At 42.1% G+C, this 18,691-nt stretch overlaps 1 protein-coding gene and 1 pseudogene across 1 annotated transcript; one reads left to right on the top strand and one right to left on the bottom strand.

The window, feature by feature from the left end:
* Nucleotides 1–256: 256 nt before the first annotated feature.
* Nucleotides 257–4,800, top strand: LOC149393789 (Leucine-rich repeat receptor-like protein kinase family protein). Its single transcript, XM_089617846.1, has 2 exons — nucleotides 257–3,341; nucleotides 4,036–4,800. The coding sequence occupies exons 1-2, from the start codon at nucleotides 500–502 to the stop codon at nucleotides 4,569–4,571; spliced, it is 3,378 nt and encodes a 1,125-aa protein (XP_089473972.1). The 5' UTR covers nucleotides 257–499; the 3' UTR covers nucleotides 4,572–4,800.
* A 12,352-nt stretch (nucleotides 4,801–17,152) lies between these two features.
* Nucleotides 17,153–17,767, bottom strand: LOC149393788 (uncharacterized; annotated as a pseudogene).
* Between the last annotated feature and the right edge of the window lie 924 nt (nucleotides 17,768–18,691).

Genomic DNA, 18,691 nt, shown 5'->3' with positions numbered 1-18,691 from the left:
AACCCACTTCGCAAAACCCTCGAAATATTATATTTCAAACCGAGAAGAGCATGGGGGTGGTGGTGGTGGTGCAGTTCTATTTTTTTTTTTTTCCTCTTTCTCGCTGATCTCTATGCATGGTTTGTTGTCTTCAAAATTAAAATAATAATAAACCTATAAAAAGTAAATACTGTCAATTACTTAAGCTTGTGCACTACTACTACTACTACAGTACTACGAATAAGCACAAAAAATATATAAAAAAAAAAAACCACCAAATCCATAAACAAAAGACTCGGTTTCTGTGAGTGACGTGCCTGCTTCATTTTCCTCTCAGTAGGAACTATAGGAACCAAGAAGGTTTGGTTTGAGTTCAAAGCAAGCAAAACACAGAGAGAGAGAGAGAGAGAGAGAGAGAGAGAGAGAGAGAGTTTTGGCTTCAAACCCAATGATTCAATAAACCCAAGAAGGAGAAAAGAAATAGAAAGAGAGATTTAAGGTATTTGGGAAATTGAGGCAAATGTCTTCGATGCCAAACTCGAGACAATCTATCTTCTTCTTGTTCTTCTTCTTGCTCTTCTTTCACTTCTCTTCCTCGAGCCAAGAAGAAGAAGAAGCTTCTCTTCTCTTCACATGGCTTCACGCCTCTCCTTCTTTTACGGACCTGAAAATAAAAGACCCAACAAGCCCATGCGAATGGCCGTTCATAACATGCTCTCCGAAATCCCTAATCACAGAGATAAACATTCAGTCCATTCCTTTGCACATTCCGTTACCCTCAAACCTCTCTCTCCTCGCCTCTCTCCAACGACTCGTCGTTTCTCACGCCAACCTCACCGGAACGATCCCGAACGACATCGGTGATTGCAGAGCCCTCGTCGTTCTCGACTTAAGCTCGAACAGCCTCGTCGGTTCGATTCCGAAGTCCGTCGGAGAGCTCAAGAGGCTTCAGGACTTGGTCTTGGACTCGAACCAGCTCACCGGGAAAATCCCGCCGGAGATTGCCATGTGCTTCGAGCTCAGGAACCTCGTGGTTTTCGATAATCGGCTCGGCGGAGATTTACCTTCTGAGCTCGGGAAGATTCCAGGGCTTGAGGTGATCAGAGCCGGAGGGAATAAAGACATGGCCGGAAAAATCCCGGAGGAGATCGGAGATTGCTCTAATCTCACTGTTCTCGGATTAGCCGACACGGCGATCTCTGGTTCTTTGCCGGCTTCTCTCGGAAGGCTCGGGAAGCTTGAAACGCTGTCAATCTACACCACCATGATCTCCGGCGAAATCCCGCCGGAGCTGGGAAACTGCTCAGAGCTCGCTCACATTTTCCTCTATGAAAACAGTCTCTCTGGCTCAATTCCGAGAGAGCTTGGAAAGCTTCAGAAGCTGGAAGATTTGTTCATGTGGCAGAATAGTCTCTCAGGCTCGATCCCAGAAGAGCTCGGAAATTGTTCGAGCTTGATCAACATTGACCTTTCTCTTAACTCGATTTCAGGTACTATTCCGTTGTCCTTAGGGTCTCTCTCGGGGCTAGTTGAGTTCATGATCAGTAACAACAATGTCTCTGGTTCGATTCCTTCGAATCTCTCGAACGCGACGAGCTTAGAGCAGTTACAGCTCGACACGAATCAGATTTCAGGTCTCGTACCGCCTGAGATCGGAAAGCTTGGGAAGCTTGTTGTGTTCTTCGCTTGGCAGAACCAGCTTGAAGGAAGTGTTCCTCTCAGCTTGGCTGATTGCTCAAACCTACAAGCCATAGATTTGTCTCATAATTACCTCACCGGAGTAATCCCGCCGGGAATTTTCCGGCTCCGGAATCTCACCAAGCTCCTCTTACTCGACAACGATATCTCCGGCTCCATTCCGCCGGAGATCGGAAACTCAAGCTCCCTCGTGAGGCTCCGGCTCGGGAACAACAGAATCTCTGGCGGAATCCCTTCCACCATCGGCGGTCTATCGAGCTTGAACTTCCTCGACTTGTCAGCGAATCGGCTCTCCGGAAAAGTCCCCGAAGAGATCGGAGGATGCCTCGAACTACAGATGATCGATTTCGGAAACAATACTCTCGAAGGGCCTTTGCCGAGCTCGCTGTCGTCTCTCTCAGCGCTTCAGGTCCTGGACGTTTCGAACAACCGATTCTCGGGTCCAATCCCGGCGAGCTTTGGGCGGCTCGTCTCGCTCAACAAGCTCGTCCTGAGGAAGAACTCGTTCGCCGGACCGATCCCTCCCTCTCTCGGGATGTGCTCGGGCCTCCAATTGCTCGACCTCAGCGCGAACGAGCTGACCGGTCCGATCCCGGCCGAGCTGGGCCGGATCGAGGCTCTGGAGATCGCGCTCAACCTCAGCTGCAACGCGCTCTCGGGCCCGATCCCGCCTCAGATATCCGAGCTCGGGAAGCTCTCGATCCTCGACCTATCCCACAACGGGCTCGAGGGCGATTTGGGTCCTTTAACGGGCCTCGGAAACCTCGTGTCCCTCAACGTCTCCCACAACGACTTCACGGGTGTTCTCCCAGACAGCAAGCTCTTCCGCCAGCTGTCGCCGACAGAGCTCGAGGGAAACCCGAAGCTCTCCTCGAGCGACGACGCACTCGCGGGGCCCGCGGACGAGGCCAAGCGGTCGAGGAGGCTGAAGCTCGCGATCGCGCTTCTGATCACGCTGACGGTGGCGATGGTGGCGATGGGTGTGATCGCGGTGGTCAGAGCTCGGAGGGGTACGATCCCCGGGGACGACTCGGAGCTCGGAGAGGACTCGTGGCCGTGGCAGTTCACGCCGTTCCAGAAGCTCAACTTCTCGGTGGATCAGATCCTCCGCTGCCTCGTGGACTCGAACGTGATCGGGAAAGGCTGCTCCGGGGTGGTGTACCGGGCGGAGATGGGGAACGGCCACGTCATCGCCGTCAAGAAGCTCTGGCCGGTCAACAAGGTCAACGGCGGGGACGAGGACGAGAAGCCGTCGTCGGTGAGGGACTCGTTCTCGGCGGAGGTGAAGACGCTCGGGTCGATCAGGCACAAGAACATCGTGCGGTTCCTCGGCTGCTGTTGGAACCGCAGCACGAGGCTTCTGATGTACGACTACATGCCCAACGGCAGCCTCGGGAGCCTCCTCCACGAGAGGGCCGCCGGGAACGGGCTCGAGTGGGAGCTCCGGTACCGGATCCTTCTCGGGGCCGCCCAAGGGATCGCCTATCTCCACCACGACTGTGCCCCGCCCATCGTCCACCGCGACATCAAGGCCAACAACATCCTCATCGGCCTCGACTTCGAGCCATACATCGCTGACTTTGGCCTCGCCAAGCTCGTCGACGACTCCGATTTCGCCCGCTCCTCCAACACCGTCGCCGGCTCCTACGGCTACATCGCCCCAGGCCAGTCTTTATTTTATGCTTTATTAAATGTTAAAACTGTATCACTTATGACCAAACAATTAAGGTCACAGGCAGGGGAGGCAAATTTGAAAATATCATATAAGTTTGGACAAAAAAATATAGACATTTCTAATATTTTTAAGGTAAAAGTTGTAATTTCTAAAAGTTTAGGGCTCGTACTGGGCCCAAAGTAGCTCCGCCCCTAGTCACAGGCAAGAACACAGCCAAAAATCTAAATTAGGATGGACTAATATGCAAAAAGAAAATTTTTCTAGAAGGCTATATGTATGTTTTTAGGGTAAAAAAAATAGTAAAAGAAAAAAAAATTGGTGAAAAGTGTAGCTACATCTATAGGGTAGTCTCTCGGTCGATAATGTCAAGGCCTCGTGAAATTTAATCGAATCCGAACCGCACATCACAATTATTGGTTGTTAAAAATGAATCACTTAAGTTATGACCCAACAATTAGGGTCACGGACAGGGACAGAGCCAGAAACCTAAATTAGGAATGATTAATATGCTATATGTAAGTTTTTAGGGTAAAAAATAGTATATAAAAAAGGAAACTGGCGAAAAGTGTACCTACATCTATAGTCACAGGGTAATCTTTCGGTCAATAATGTCAGGGCCTCGTAGAATTTAGTCCAGTCAATAATAATTCGCTTATTGGACATTTATTTTTTTTGTTATACAGAGTATGGGTACATGATGAAGATAACGGAGAAGAGCGACGTGTACAGCTACGGAGTGGTGGTTATGGAGGTTCTGACGGGGAAGCAACCGATCGACCCGACAATACCGGAGGGGCTACACGTGGTTGACTGGGTGAGGCAAAAGAGGGGCGGGATCGAGGTTTTGGACCCGAGCTTGGTGTCGAGGCCCGAGTCCGAGACGGAGGAGATTATGCAAGCTCTCGGGATAGCCTTGCTCTGCGTCAACTCGTGCCCCGACGAGAGGCCCAACATGAAGGACGTGGCAGCCATGCTCAAGGAGATCAAGCATGACCAGAGAGAAGAGTACGCCAAAGTTGATGTCCTTCTCAAAGGCTCTCCAATTCATTATGGTAATAGTAAGTGTAGTAATAAGAATAATAATGACGGAGTTGTTGCTGCAACGAGTTCAGCTTCGGGTATGCAAAAGAGTCTTGTGTTCCCAAAGAGTAACAACTCAAGCTTCTCTGCGTCTTCACTTCTTTACTCATCTTCCTCTAATCCTAGGCTGGGGGGTTGAAGTGAGGTGTTTTTTTTTTTTTTTTTTTTTTTTTTTTAAATTGTTGGTTTGTGAGATATACCATAAGGAAGTGTGTTTGCCATTGTCTTTTTTTTTCTATTTTTTTTTTTTGTTCTTAAGAAGTTTGTTTGTTGTATTGATGATGTAAAGAGAAAAGGGTTGATAGTTGTAATAATAACGTAATGATATTTGGCTTTAAGAAAAAATCAGAGCCTGTTGTTGGAGTTCACCAAGCTGTGCATGTCTCGCTTCAGTTAATTTATAAGGTGTGATTAGATGAACAGCGAAATATACATACATTTATTGATCAAACTTTTGCTCATTTGTAAGATATCAGTAAAATCTAACTGTAGTTGCTGTACATTAAAAACTAGGTTTTTTTATTTAATATTTGTTGTAAATAAGTGGTATGCTCAAGAGTCAAAAATACGGGGTAAATAATTAATTACCCTACATCTAACTTATTGATTAATGTACACAAATTTTTATTATAAATACATGAGTACGATGAAGGGAAAATACATCCCAATTTCTACAATTCACTGTTTCATCTCTTCTCTACAATTTACTCTTCATACTTCTCTAATCTCTCTTCTAAAATTCATACCTTATAAGTGTTTAAAGAGCTTTCGATTTAAGTTATTCCTTTGATTTTCATAACACGTTATCAGTACGATCACTCTCGTCAAGATCAACTCAGATGTATAATAATCTAAACACTAAAACTCGTATAACTACTATTTATTGTATAACACCGGATTAATATACACAGGAGGCTCTGCCACCTTATGGTAATATGATGTGATTTACAATATTTTAACTTCGTTAATGAATAACATCATAATACTATATATGGAAGGCTCTGCCTCCTTATAGTAAAGTGATGTGAACTATATTTTATTTGTAATTAATATCAATTTTCTATATAAAGGAAGTTCTGCCGCCTTATAGAAAAATGCTATTAATTGTAAATTTATTTTAACTGTTCTACTTAATATTTTACTTTGATTAGCTATGTCATTTCAATACTCGTACATCTACATACTGTTTATTACACATTGTTATACTTAAATACAATTGTTTTTGCCACAAAATTAATAAATACTGTTATGCGAGATTTTTCCATGTCCAAAAAAACATGAAAGCCCAACCCAAAAACAAAGAAGCACAGTGAGCCCAGTCCAAGAAACAAAGCGAAAAACTCGAAGACTTGACAGAAGGGCATGAAGCAACCTGCTCTTATCTCAACAAGCGGGGCTCGCTTGAAGCAATCCGCTTCCATCCCGACAAGCGGCTCGCTCGAACCACCCCGCTCCCGTCTCGACAAGCGGCTTGCTCGAAGCAACCCGCTTCCGCCTCGACAAACGGCTCGCTCGAAGCAACCCGCTTCCGCCTCGACAAACGGCTCGCTCAAAGCACCCCGCTCTCGTCTCGACAAGCGGCTCGCTCGAAGCACCCCGCTTCCGCCTCGACAAGCGGCTCGCTCGAAGCAACCCGTTTCCACCTCGACAAACGGCTCGCTCGAAGCAACCCGCTCCCGTCTCGACTAGGGGCTCGCTCGAAGCAACCCGCTCTCGTCTCGACAAGTGGGGCTCGCCCGAAGCATTCAGGTTGGGTCGATCTCGAAGTACCCAAGCTGGGTCGATCCCGAAGCTACCAGGCGGGTGTTGTCAATGGTGCCCACAAGAAGAGTAGTAGTATCTATTTATGTACATTTGATGTCATATAGTCTTACGAAGACTCTTGCTTGTAATTGCTTATTCATTATTAATAAAGTTGAAACGTTCATTCATTCTTTCTTTGTTTGAAGCTTTATGATAAAACCTTAGTCTTTTAGTCCATAAACAAACTTAACAACTTACGAAGAGACAAATGTAGATTTGCATGAACAAACTCTTCGTAGTTTGCTTAAAACGATATATTCGCAATCTTAGGGTCAAAGGACTATTGACCTCAGTATGATTGTTAGAAGAATCTATGATGTCTGGTTATGAGGCATTGAGAGTTGGGGACTCTATAGTTCTTCTAGGTATCTTCCGAAGGTACTGAATTGACCAGTGCACTTCTAGAGACAATATAAGAACAAACCATTTAACCTCTTATGTCTCGAAGTCACTATGTATGAATTGCATCATGCTTACCTTAATCCTGAAATGAGACATGCCATTTCACACCTTAGTATTCTCATTTGAGAAAGTCAAAGTTCGGACTCACTATGTGATTCCGAACAAGGCCTATTGGTGAAGTACTAAGTTGTGAGTCTGTCATGAGTAACTTTGTGAAGTTCTCATAGATATGGAATTCATGTACAAGATTGCTGAAATGCAATGTATGTCACCTCATGCTTTGTTCCTTGGAGTGTGAATAAATGAACTGGCCAGTGTCCAAATTGAGTCCTGACTCTTTTGGATGAAACAATGTGACTTGTTAGCTCCTCGTCAATACATTGTTTCTAACTTATTCACAAGCGACAAAGGAGTTGAGGAAATAACAGCTAGAAGGGTAAAATGGTAATTTAGTAAATCCCGACTAGCTGATGACATTCATGAAGGGTAAACATAGATAATATTCAGTGGATCCGCTCATCATAATTAGGTCGAATTCTTGAGTAGAAAACAAATTCATTTGAACCGAGAGATTTTCAGTGTCAGCTCTTTAGTGGAGTCAGTTGGCATTAAGCTAAACTTGGAAAAGGTTTGTGAACTTTTGAGTCCAAGTGTTTAGCTCAAGCTTTGTTCATTTGGGTCCATGAGGTCACTGTCACGAATCACATCGATAGGAATAGTTAAACTGGAAGCTAAGTCAAAACAAGAACGAGACAGTTTTACAAAAATTGTCAAAAGGGTATTTTTGTCTTTTTGGACATAGGACGAAAAGAATGTCAATAAATTTTTTTGACATTGTCATATGATGACAAATGAAATAAATATTACTCAGCCATATTAGTGTAATTGGGCCTTGAGGATTAATTTCATTTCATAGAATTTTACTTGAAAATTCTTAATGGGCTTTTCTTATGTTGTCATGAACAAATGAAGAAACATCTAGAAGCTCCTTCTAGAAGCTCAAATTTCGTCCAACCCAAGGAAAATAAGGTTGAATTTCGTTCATGCCATAGTGGGAAAGAGAGTTTATTTTGTGCATTGATGTATGAAGATACTTGCCAAAAAAAAAAGAGGAAACAAATTTCCTTAAGAAGGAAAGTGCATTTTCGGCCAACTAAGAGGAAATCAAATGAGGAAACAAATCCTAAACCTTCATGAGGCATGTTGGACGTGCAAGGCAATAGGAAAAGAGGAAACTACCTTTTGAAGGTAATCCTCCTCCTATAAATAGGAGCCTCATTCCTCACATTTCATTCATCCTAAGTTTAAGAGATTGAGAGACTCTCTCTCTAGAACTTGGCCGAAAATCCTCTCTCTCTCTCTAGTTTATTTTCGATTTTTTCTTGTCTTGGCACCTAGGTCCTCACTCGACCTAGTGTTTAGCTCTGCGACTTCGAGACTCGTTCTTAAGTCGTAGTGTTTAAAAGTGCCCACTCACTGATTCCTTCTTTTCGAGTGATTTAGTGATAGAAACTTTCGTGGTTGCTCGAGGTGCCGAGGAAAGAAAGAGAGACGTGCTGCGAGGGGAGACGAGCGTTGCAAACTTTCCAAAAGCTTCTTCAAAGTTCAAGCTTCAAGAAAGGTTAGTAAACTTCTAGCTCATATTGGTTTTTAATTACATGTACTTGCACTTGTCTAGGTTAGTAAAAACTGTTTTACTTGTAAAAGAAAATTTTTAAAATTCCGCCGCTTACCGAAGCGTTAATTATTTTCTCAAACCCTAGATCGATTCCAACAGCGGGATCGATGTCGAAGTACCCAGGCTGGGCCAATCTCGAAGTACCCAGGCTGGGTCGATCTCGAAATACCCAAGTTGAGTCGATCATGAAGTATCCAGGTTGGACCAATCTCGAAGTATCCAAGCTGGGTCGATCCCAAAGTATCCAGGTTGGACCAATCTCGAAGTACCCAGGCTGGGTCGATCCCGAATCTACCAGGCTGGGTCGATACCGAATCTACCAGGCTGGGTTGATCCCGAAGCTACCAGGCTGGATCGATGTCGAAGTACCCAGGCTTGGTCAATCTCGAAGTACCCAGGCCGGATCGATCTCGAAGCATCCGGGCTAGATCGGTCTCGAAGTACCCAAGCCGGAGCAATCTCGAAACATCCAAGCCGGATCGCCCCCGAAGCGTTCACGCTGAATCGATCTCGAAGTACCCAGGCCGGAGCGATCTCGAAACACCTAGGCCGGACCGACCCCGAAGTATCCAGGCTGGATCGACCCCCCATCATCATTTCGCAAAGGGGGCCTCGCCCGACTCCATTTCCCATTTCGCAAAGGGGGCCTCGCCCGACCCCATTTCCCATTTCGCAAAGGGGGCCTCGCCGGACCCCCATTTCTCATTTCGTAAAAGAGGACTCGCCCGAACCTCTATTTCCATTTTGTAAAAGAGGACTCGTCCGAACCTCTAATTCCATTTCGTAAAAGAGCGCTCGCCCGAACCTCTATTTCCATTTCGTAAAAGAGGACTCGCCCGAACCTCTATTTCCATTTCGTAAAAGAGGACTCGCCCGAACCTCCATTTCCATTTCGTAAAAGAGGCCTCGCCCGACCCCCCGATCCCATCTCGTAAAAGAGGCCTCGCCCAATCCCATCTCGTAAAAGAGGCCTCGCCTGAACCTCTATTTCCATTTCGTAAAAGTGGGCCTCACCCGTACCCCTTTACTCCTGTCGTACTTCTGCCATAACTCTCACCAGCTCACTATAAATACCCGAGACAAACACTTATCAAGGGCTGGCTTTTTCTCTCTCGAACTAGATTATACCAAATTCTCTACTCAGCTATTTCTCTCTCTAAAAACACCTTTGAGACCGAAATCAAGAACGAAGAGGATCAAAGCCACTTCATACATTCTTTTTCACACAAAATAGAGGAACAATCTACTTCCATTCTCTCTAGAGTGGGAGAAGAGAAGCTTACTCTCTCTCTAAACCCAAGGCTCCAAGCCAAATTATATTCCCTCTACAAGAGTGTCCAAGATCTTGAGAAATCAATTCTCAAGTTCTTCACTTGATAAGAAGAATATCCCATAACTAACCTCACAGGTTCGAAGACACGTGGCCAAGTCCGCTTACGTCACGTGTCCGTAAGTGTTAATCCAAAAAACGGCATAACAAATACCCAACGGTAATATAACGGCTATAAACGGCTATATTTTACCTTATAAATACATATTTATTCAACTCATTTTTAACCACACAAAACTCTCAAATTTTCTTCTACCTCATATATATTTTTCTCATTTCCTACTATTTTTTTTTCGGTTCAAACTCAAAATGTTTCGCTTAATACTAGTCTTTATTGCCATATTTATTGTTATGATTGATGTCTATATTTTTACCATAGAAATTCCACCGTAATCTTGCAACAACAATATCGTGTTCAAGGATTTACAAAATATTCTGAACTAATCACTTGTCTTCTAATCGCAGAGAAAATAATAAATTGCTAATAAAGAATCACCAATCCCGTCCGACAGGTTCAAAGGCATTACCTGAAGTAAATGTCGTTAACTCCGAAGAACCTGAACAACAGAACTATATTCTGGGACGAGGACGAGGTCGAGGTCGTGGTCGTGGTCACGGTCGCGGACGTGGATACGGACAAGGTCGTGGCTATAATCATAACCATCCTTACGATACCACGAAAGATTATCATAAGAAGCAGCAAGATGAAAAAAATCATGATTATCCCCACAAAAAGGGAAAATACCCAAGTTCTTTCAAGGGTAGTGAAGATGTTTGTCATAGATGTGGCACAAAAGGGCACTGGTCTAGACTTTGCTGTGTTCCTCAGCATTTGTGCAATCTATATAAAGCATCCTTGAAGGAGAAAGAAAGGGAGGTCAACTTTATTGACCAAGAACCTTTAGATGACTCAACTCGTCTTGATACTTCCGACTTTGATGGTGATCTTGCGCACACTATTGTTGGTTCTGCTGCTTTCGCAGAAAACTTTAGTGATATAGATTAATGATGCATGTATGTTTTTCTGGCAATGAAACAAATTGGTCCAATGTTTTACCTGACTATTTAAATATGTATAAATGTGTATTATATATATTTTCTTTTTTCAAGACTATGTAACAAATTAGTATTATAACACCAATCGAAATGAAGTGAGATAATGACGGACATAAAAGAGAATGTGAGATAATTCATACACTGTAACTTTATTTTTTTTTAATTTGAAGTTATCATATGGAAAAAGCTAATTGTGAGTCGAACCAAATGGTTGGTACTGGAGAAATTTGCATACCGGATAGTGGAACAACATATACTATTTTGAATGATAAAAAGTTTTTCTCAATGATAAAACCAACGAAAACTTTTATGAATACAATATGAGTTCCCGTAGATCTAATTGAAGGTATTAGTAAGGCAAATTTCACACTGCCGAATGGAACAGAATTCACTCTAAATAATGCCTTATTTTCACCGAGATCCAAACGAAACTTGTTGAGTTTTAATGATGTATATTCTCATGGATTTAGTACTCAATCTATAACTGAAGGTAGCATGAAATATATGTGCCTTACGACATCTAAATTTGGAAAGAGACAAATTTTAGAAAACCTACCTATGCTCCCTAGTGGATTGCACTACACGTATATAAATGCGATAGAATCAAATTCGGTCAATTTTAACGACATGGCATAATCGTTTGGGTCATCCTGGTTCTATTATGATGCGAAAAATTATTGAAAATACGCATGGGCATCCATTGAAGGGCCAGAAGATCCCTCAAAGTAATACTTTCCCATGTAAAGCTTGCTCTCTAAGAAAGCTTATCATAAGACCTTCACCAGGAAAATTTGAAACAGAATCACCTACAATCCTTGAATGTATTCAAGGTGACATATGTGGGCCTATTCACCCACCATCTGGTCCATTTCGATACTTCATGGTACTGATAGATGCCTCTAGCAAATGGTCGCATGTTTGAATGTTATCAACTCGCAATATGGCATTTGCAAAATTACTTGCTCAAATAATCAAATCACGAGCTCAATTGATCATATAATTAAGAAAATCATACTCGATAATGCCGATGAATTTACATCCCAAACATTCGATGATTATTGTATGTCAGTTGGGATTGATGTTGAGCATCATGTTGCTCATGTACATACACAAAATGGTCTAACTTAATCGCTAATCAAGCGCCTCTAGCTTATTGCTAGACCATTGATAATGAGAACAAAGCTCCCTGCTTCAATATGGGGTCATGCAATATTGCATGCTGCTGCATTAATTCACATCCGACCAAGTGCATATCATAAATATTCCCCTCTGCAACTTGCATTTGGCCACTGCTGCTTCCTCCTCAGCCACTACCACTACCGCTAGGTCGATCTCGATGAAACTCTGTAGAACCTGGCGTCAAATTATCAGCCATTGCCGCTGATGTCGGCGTAGGCTGAGGATGTGGGCTTGTGGGGGAAGCCTGAGTATGCATCTGTGTAAACGAGAGCAGCTGTCGCTGCATCTCTTCCATCTGGATTTGTTGTGCCGCCATTTGAGCTTGTTGTGCTGCCAACTGAGCTTGCAACTCGGTATACAGTACTGGATCGACACGTGACTAAGATGACGAACCAGACGAGCTTCCGTCTTGAGCTCGAGCCACACTCAAAGCCCCAACTGGGGTCGTGGGTCCTATCCCGGCATCCCAATCACGGCGTGGCCCGAGAACGTCATGCATCGCATACTCCTCTGCGCCTTCGAGGCTCACCTCTTCGCCTTTCTCCTCCGCTTGTCGCAAAATATCTGCCACTTGGGCGTTGATTCGCGCCTTTACAAAAAAACCAAAAAAAATTATTATATAATTATTATTAAGTAATTAAATAAAGTAACTTACAAATTGTTGATTCGCGAAGGGCGTTGTCCAGTTGCCATTAATATCTTGATGGTTTTTCTCCCACGTCGCTAATGCGGAGGGCAATATCCCATCCTCCTTCCTCTGCAAGTTTTAATCATCAAAATAAGACTAATGTGTCTAATGCTAATAAAAATTAAGCAACTTACGCCCTTCTGTCGATGAGCGAAAAAAGGTATCGACCTTTGTCTGTTTCTTCTTCGCATTTTGTCTGTTGCGGTCAGCCTTTGCCTGCGAGACATAAATTCATTTAATTCGATTCGATGAGAAAAAAAACCATGTTCAACTCATACCTTATGGGCCGGTGTGTTGAACACCTCTATTGCCTTCAACCAAGCCTCGTGCGTATAGCCATTTGGTGTTTCTTCTCTGTCGAGCTCTATTTTCCCGCAAAACTTGTTGAAAAATCTAGATGATAACTTTGACTTTTGATTGCGTCGCAACCGCTTCATTTCGCGAATGATAGTAGACTCTATCTCGTTGCGAATGCAATCAGCTGGCACTCTCTCGCAACTTGCAGGATCCTCGTACACAAAATGGTACTCGTTATGGATTGCGGCCATAACGGCCGTCACATGCTGAGGCTCGACTTCATTCCAGTCGTTTGCGTGTGCTTGAAACGTCGCCTTGATCAAGTTTCCAAGACGGTTCGAGAAGGTGCCGATCATGGGATTTAGCTCCCTGATGTCCTGGTAGAACATCATGTGTCGCCGATCGTAGCGAACTACATTCGCACCAGGAGTCCCTACCCCTGCTCTCGCTGACACGAGACCCTTCGTTGGTCCACGTGTGTTCTTCGATCCGGAGGATCCCGTCGTCTGTGGTGGATCCTCGCCTCCACCTGCTCCAGTCGACATCCTATAAGAGAGACTGTGAAAGGTATCTTATTTTTTTAAAATGGATTGTAGAAATTGTGGGAAAGATACTAAAGCGCCTCAAAATCCTGGAAACAATCCTGGAAAATGGATTGTTTTTGAAAATGGACTGTTTCTAGTGGATTTCGATTCTAATTGGTTCAAAACTCTACCGAAATTTTGGCAGAGTTTCCCCTATAATATTGTTAAACCAAAAACATGCAAACTACTTTAAAAACATTTAAAATCCATCCAGAAACTATCATATTAATTAACTAAGTCCTAAACCGAGCCTCTGTGGCTCTGTCACAACATTTTATCAATGAAAACTATAAAACAATCACTCAGTAATTAATTAATTACAATATCATAAACAACTAATCTAATAGAATAGTTTAAACAATTAACCAATTTCAATCTTAATTAAACTAACATTTAAAATTAGAAATTAGTTACATAACCAATTTCATTATTAAGTACAAAGTGTTAACAATTAAACTACAAATTAATTAGTTAACTAAACTAACAACTTATTAACCAATTTGATTTCCATTACAATTTCAATTTCAAAATAATATTTAATCTAAACTTTTACAATTACAATTAATTTCAACTAAACATTAACCTAAGCATATTACTAAACTAATTATAAACACTATATATATTAACAATTATAATTACATTAATTAATACATGTTACTAAACTAATTATAAATACTAAATATATTAACAACTATAATTACATTAATTAATACATGTTAACAATCAAAATCAAACTAAACATACTAACAATTTATTTGATTTGAAACCTAAATACTAAACTACTAAACATACTAAACACATATAGAATTTGAAACTAAACATACTAAATTACTAATTAAAACTAATTAATAATTATTAATCCTAATTATATATGCTAATTAAAACATACTAAATTACTAATTAAAACATACTAAACCATTTAAAGTTTTTTTTTTCTTCATATATATATATAATACTAATTATTAATATATATATATACAAAAAAAAAATAACCTTAGGCGGAGGAGAGGAGCGGCGTGGAGGAGCGAAGGCGGAGGAGAGGACCGGCGCGGAGGAGCGGCTGCGGAGGATTGGCGCGGAGGACCGGCACGGAGGACCGGCGCGGAGGAGAGGACCAGCGCGGAGGAGCGGCTCCAGAGGAAAGGACCGACGGAGGAGGAGAAGACCGGTCTGAGGAGGAGCGGCGCGCGGACTTGGACATCGGAGAAGGCTCGAAAAACTCCAGGTGGTGGCTCAAAGAAGAGAGAGGGAGGAGATGGTGGTGGCTCGGAGAAGAGAGAGGGAGGGAGATGGTAGTGGCTCGAAAAGAGAGAGGGAGTGAGATATATGGTGGTGGCTCGCAGAGGGAGGGAGAGAGGGAGGGAGAGTCGGAGTTTGAGAGAGAGAGGCTGTGAAGAAGTGAAGAAGATGAAGAAGACGAATCTGAGTTTATAAACTAACCCTAATAATCAGGTGCGACAAGTCGCACCTGATACTCAAATAGGTGCGACTAGTCGCACCTAAAAAACTAATCGGTGCGACTAGTCGCACCTGAAAGTAAAAAAAAATCTAAAAATTAATTCCACGTCAGACAAATGAAAAAAATGAGGGGGAGAAGTTGAGCGCCTAATTTTTTTTAGACTTTCAGGTGCGACTAGTTGCACCTGAAAATTTTTAAAACTATTGGGTGCGACTAATCGCACCCAATACCACTTAAAATCAGCGAAATTTTTTTCTTTTCTGGAGCCCTTTGGGTGCGACAAGTCGCATCTGATGCCCATGTAGGTGCGACTTTTAGGTGTGACTTGTCGCACCTAATGCTCTTCCGCACCATAAAGGCTTATTTGTAGTAGTGTAGGGTCAAACATGTGCTTCGTTATCTTCAAGGAACGATTGATTTAGGATTATTTTACCTAACAAGACAAAACCAGTTTTGATTGGTTATGCAGATGCAGGTTACTTATCAGATCCACACTAAGGGAGATCTCATACTGGATATGTGTTTACGTATGGAAGGACTGCGATTTCTTGGCATTCATCAAATCATGCGGAGATTATAGCACTACATGAAGCAAGTCGTGAATGTGTATGGCTGAGATCAATGACGCAACATATCAGAGCCACCAGTGGTCTTCCAACAATCGAGGACCCCATCACACTTTATGAAGATAATGTCAGCATCTAGTATATGTGTTCTTGTCATAACTCATCTGATCTCCTTACAAAGGCGCTCCCCACTTGAACTTTCAGAAAACATGTTCATGACATTGGAATGCGTAAATTGTAAGATTTATAGAAAGAACACACTTATGTCTGCATCAGGGGGAGTTTTGCATAACTGTACTCTTTTCTTTCCTTACTGAGGTTTTTATCCCACTGGGTTTTTCCTAGTAAGGTTTTTAACGAGACAGAATGAACACGTAAATGTACCAATGAGCATCCCAAAGTGGGAGTGTTGTAAATAATTGGTATTCTCAAAAGTAAAAAATATGGGATAAATAATTAGTTACCCTACACCTAACTTATTGACTAATGTACACAAATTTTTACTATAAATACAATGAGTATGATGAAGGGAAAATTCATCCCAATTTCTACAATTCACTCTTTTATCTTCTCTCTACAATTTACTCTACATACTTCTCTATTCTCTCTTCTAAAATTCATACCTTATAAGTGTTTAAAGAGTTTTCGATTTAAGTTATTCTCATGGTTTTCATAACAATATTTTTATTATTATTATTTATTTATTTTTTGCAAACAGTTGCATTAAAATCTAGCTCTTTGAAAAGAATTGTGGTTAAAAAATAAAATATCATTTTTTTAAATAATTTTTTGGAAAACAAGATCATATATAACGTTGGTGAAAGAGTCGCGACTGAAATCAAGTAGAGATGATTTTATCCTTAAATCATGTCACGTAGTGGATCCTCTATTACTCTTGACTTTTTTTTCCTGCTATGAATGTACGAGAAAATGATTTTTTCACCCCAATAAATTAACTAATAATTAGAGTAATTTCTAGAGCAAAATAGAGTAATTAGAGTAATTAGCAAACTAAGCCATCAAAAATAGAATAATTTCTAAATAGCCAACGTTGTAAATTTTTAGTAAATAGTTAATTCGATAATGTGACATCTTGTGGATGATTTGGGCTTTTCAGTATTGCCCTTATTGTTTTGTACGTGTTGACCGATGGTTTAGGCAATTTTAATTTTGAATTTTAAATAGCCATTGAAATTGGTTATTTACTAGCATATACTCCCCCCCCCCCCCCCCCCCCCCCCCCCCCCCCTACTATGATCGTCGATGGGTTATGGGAAAGCTTTTCTCAACTGGCTAGAAGGTTACTTAACTACACTCTACATTGTCTCTATTTTTATTTAGAGATTTGTAACTACGTAGCCGCTTTAAATAAGAGCAATTAAAATAATAGCCAATCTATCATATTTTTTTTAAGAGAATGGCCCACATTAATTAGGTTCCAAAATTACCCTTCCTATTTTCATCTCCAACCCTAACCCACTCCTCGATCATTTCTCTCTCTCTCTCTCTCTCTCTCTCTCTCTCTCTCTCTCTCTCTCTCTCTCTCTAACCAAAATAGAGAGACATTAGATAAAAAGACAAGGAGAAACTTATGAGAGAATCCATTTTCCATTGAGCAAATTGAAGGACTCAAGGCACCGGAATCTAACCCACCGGAAAATGAACCGAAATCGCCAAATCAGTCATCCGAATCATCGTAACCGCCAAAGAGTGAGATCTGATTGTAGAGGAGAAAGAGAAGCATGACGAGGAAGATCGCGACACCAACGGGAGATCCGAAGGCGCAGTGCGGTGGATTGTGTTTGGCTCGCCGGCAGTGAAAATTTCGGCAAAGATGAAAGAGCCGTGATCGGAGGAGAGAAACTGGATCGTCAAGAGGAGAGCGAATGTGCACAAGAGAGAAGAGCTCGTAAAATGAGGCGTCGAAGTCCAGTTTGGTAACAGTTAATCTGATTAATTATGACGAATCTCTTTCGAAAACGATCTTGAACATCGGTGAGTCCCGCGATTGCGCTGATCCAGTCGTTCAAAGGTCGCAAGTCCAGTTATGTGTATTAACTTTGATAGTTAATCCGATTAACTGTCATAGTTAATCCAATTAATTGTTGCCGTTAATACAATTAACCATTGCCGTTAATCCAATTAACGTAGGCTGAGCTTCGTCAGAGAGTCTAACGTCGACGCCGTACACCACTCGCTCTCTGATCAAGTGCCTTTTTCTCGGAGCCTTCCGAATCGGCGCAATTGATAAATCACCCTCTCCACGCAATCCAGAACCTCGCCTCCGTGACATTATTGCTCTGACGACCAATTCGATTGAATCGTCGAATCACCATTGATTCTCCACGCAATCCGGAACCTTGCCTTTGTGACATTATTGCTTTGATGACCAATTCGATTGAACCGTCGAATAAACAACTTTCACCGTTGATCGACCACGAGCTCTGACCACATGCGGACCTTCTTCGATCCCCGCGTCCACCACGGCTTTTCTCCTATCTCCGCTGTGATCGGACCCATCCACTATAGATCGGCAATCACGATCCTACCCCGCCGCCGAAGGACGAGATCCGTGAAAAAGATCGGGGCCATGAGGAAGTAATCGTCGCCGACGCCATTTTCGAGGCGGCTCATCTCTCACGGCGATTCGTCTGACGATATTTTTTTTTGTTTGGGCGGAAATGAGAATTGTTTGATATTCTATTAAGCACGGGTACAGTAGGAATAATGAAATAATATTTGTTTAGACTGGCTATTTGTTTAAATAAATCAATAGATTTGCTATAATTTTAACAGAGCTAGGCTACTTGGGCTATTCTTTTAGCCCGCCCTTTTATTTATTCATCCAAGTGTAGAAGTATATATTTGATCGTTTGCGTTTAATCCTTCTAGTGAGCAATATAATCATGATTGATTATGTAAACTGAAAACTTCTTATTCTTCTTCGTATGCATATAATCCATTACTTTGTACAAATATTTTTTTTAGTATATGAAATTAATTTTCCACTCGGTTTCTTCTCTCGTTTAATTCGGTCTGAGACTTGTACAAAACTCACTAATTATATAAGGAATATTCTCTCTCTCTCTCTCTCTCTCTCTCTCTCTCACACACACACACAGACACACACACACACACATCTGCATTTTTTTAGACTCGTAGAACTTTGCCCCACGCCAAGGAGGAAGAGATGGGGCACCCGATGAGGGATCGACGA

The sequence above is a fragment of the Urtica dioica genome, chromosome 6, assembly GCF_054948205.1.
Source record: "Urtica dioica subsp. dioica isolate 48M chromosome 6, U.dioica_male_clone48M_v1_H2, whole genome shotgun sequence".
NCBI classification, from domain to species: Eukaryota; Viridiplantae; Streptophyta; class Magnoliopsida; order Rosales; family Urticaceae; genus Urtica; species Urtica dioica.
Note: the sequence above shows the minus strand (reverse complement) of the source record. Positions and strands in the feature narration are given on the sequence as shown.

What these genes read in the sequence shown, in the direction of transcription:
- LOC149393789 (XM_089617846.1), top strand. Translation starts at nt 500, where the DNA reads ATGTCTTCGATGCCAAACTCGAGACAATCTATCTTCTTCTTGTTCTTC. An exon ending in CTACGGCTACATCGCCCCAG is followed by an intron (nt 3,342 to 4,035) that starts GCCAGTCTTTAT and finishes TTTGTTATACAG; the next exon opens with AGTATGGGTACATGATGAAG.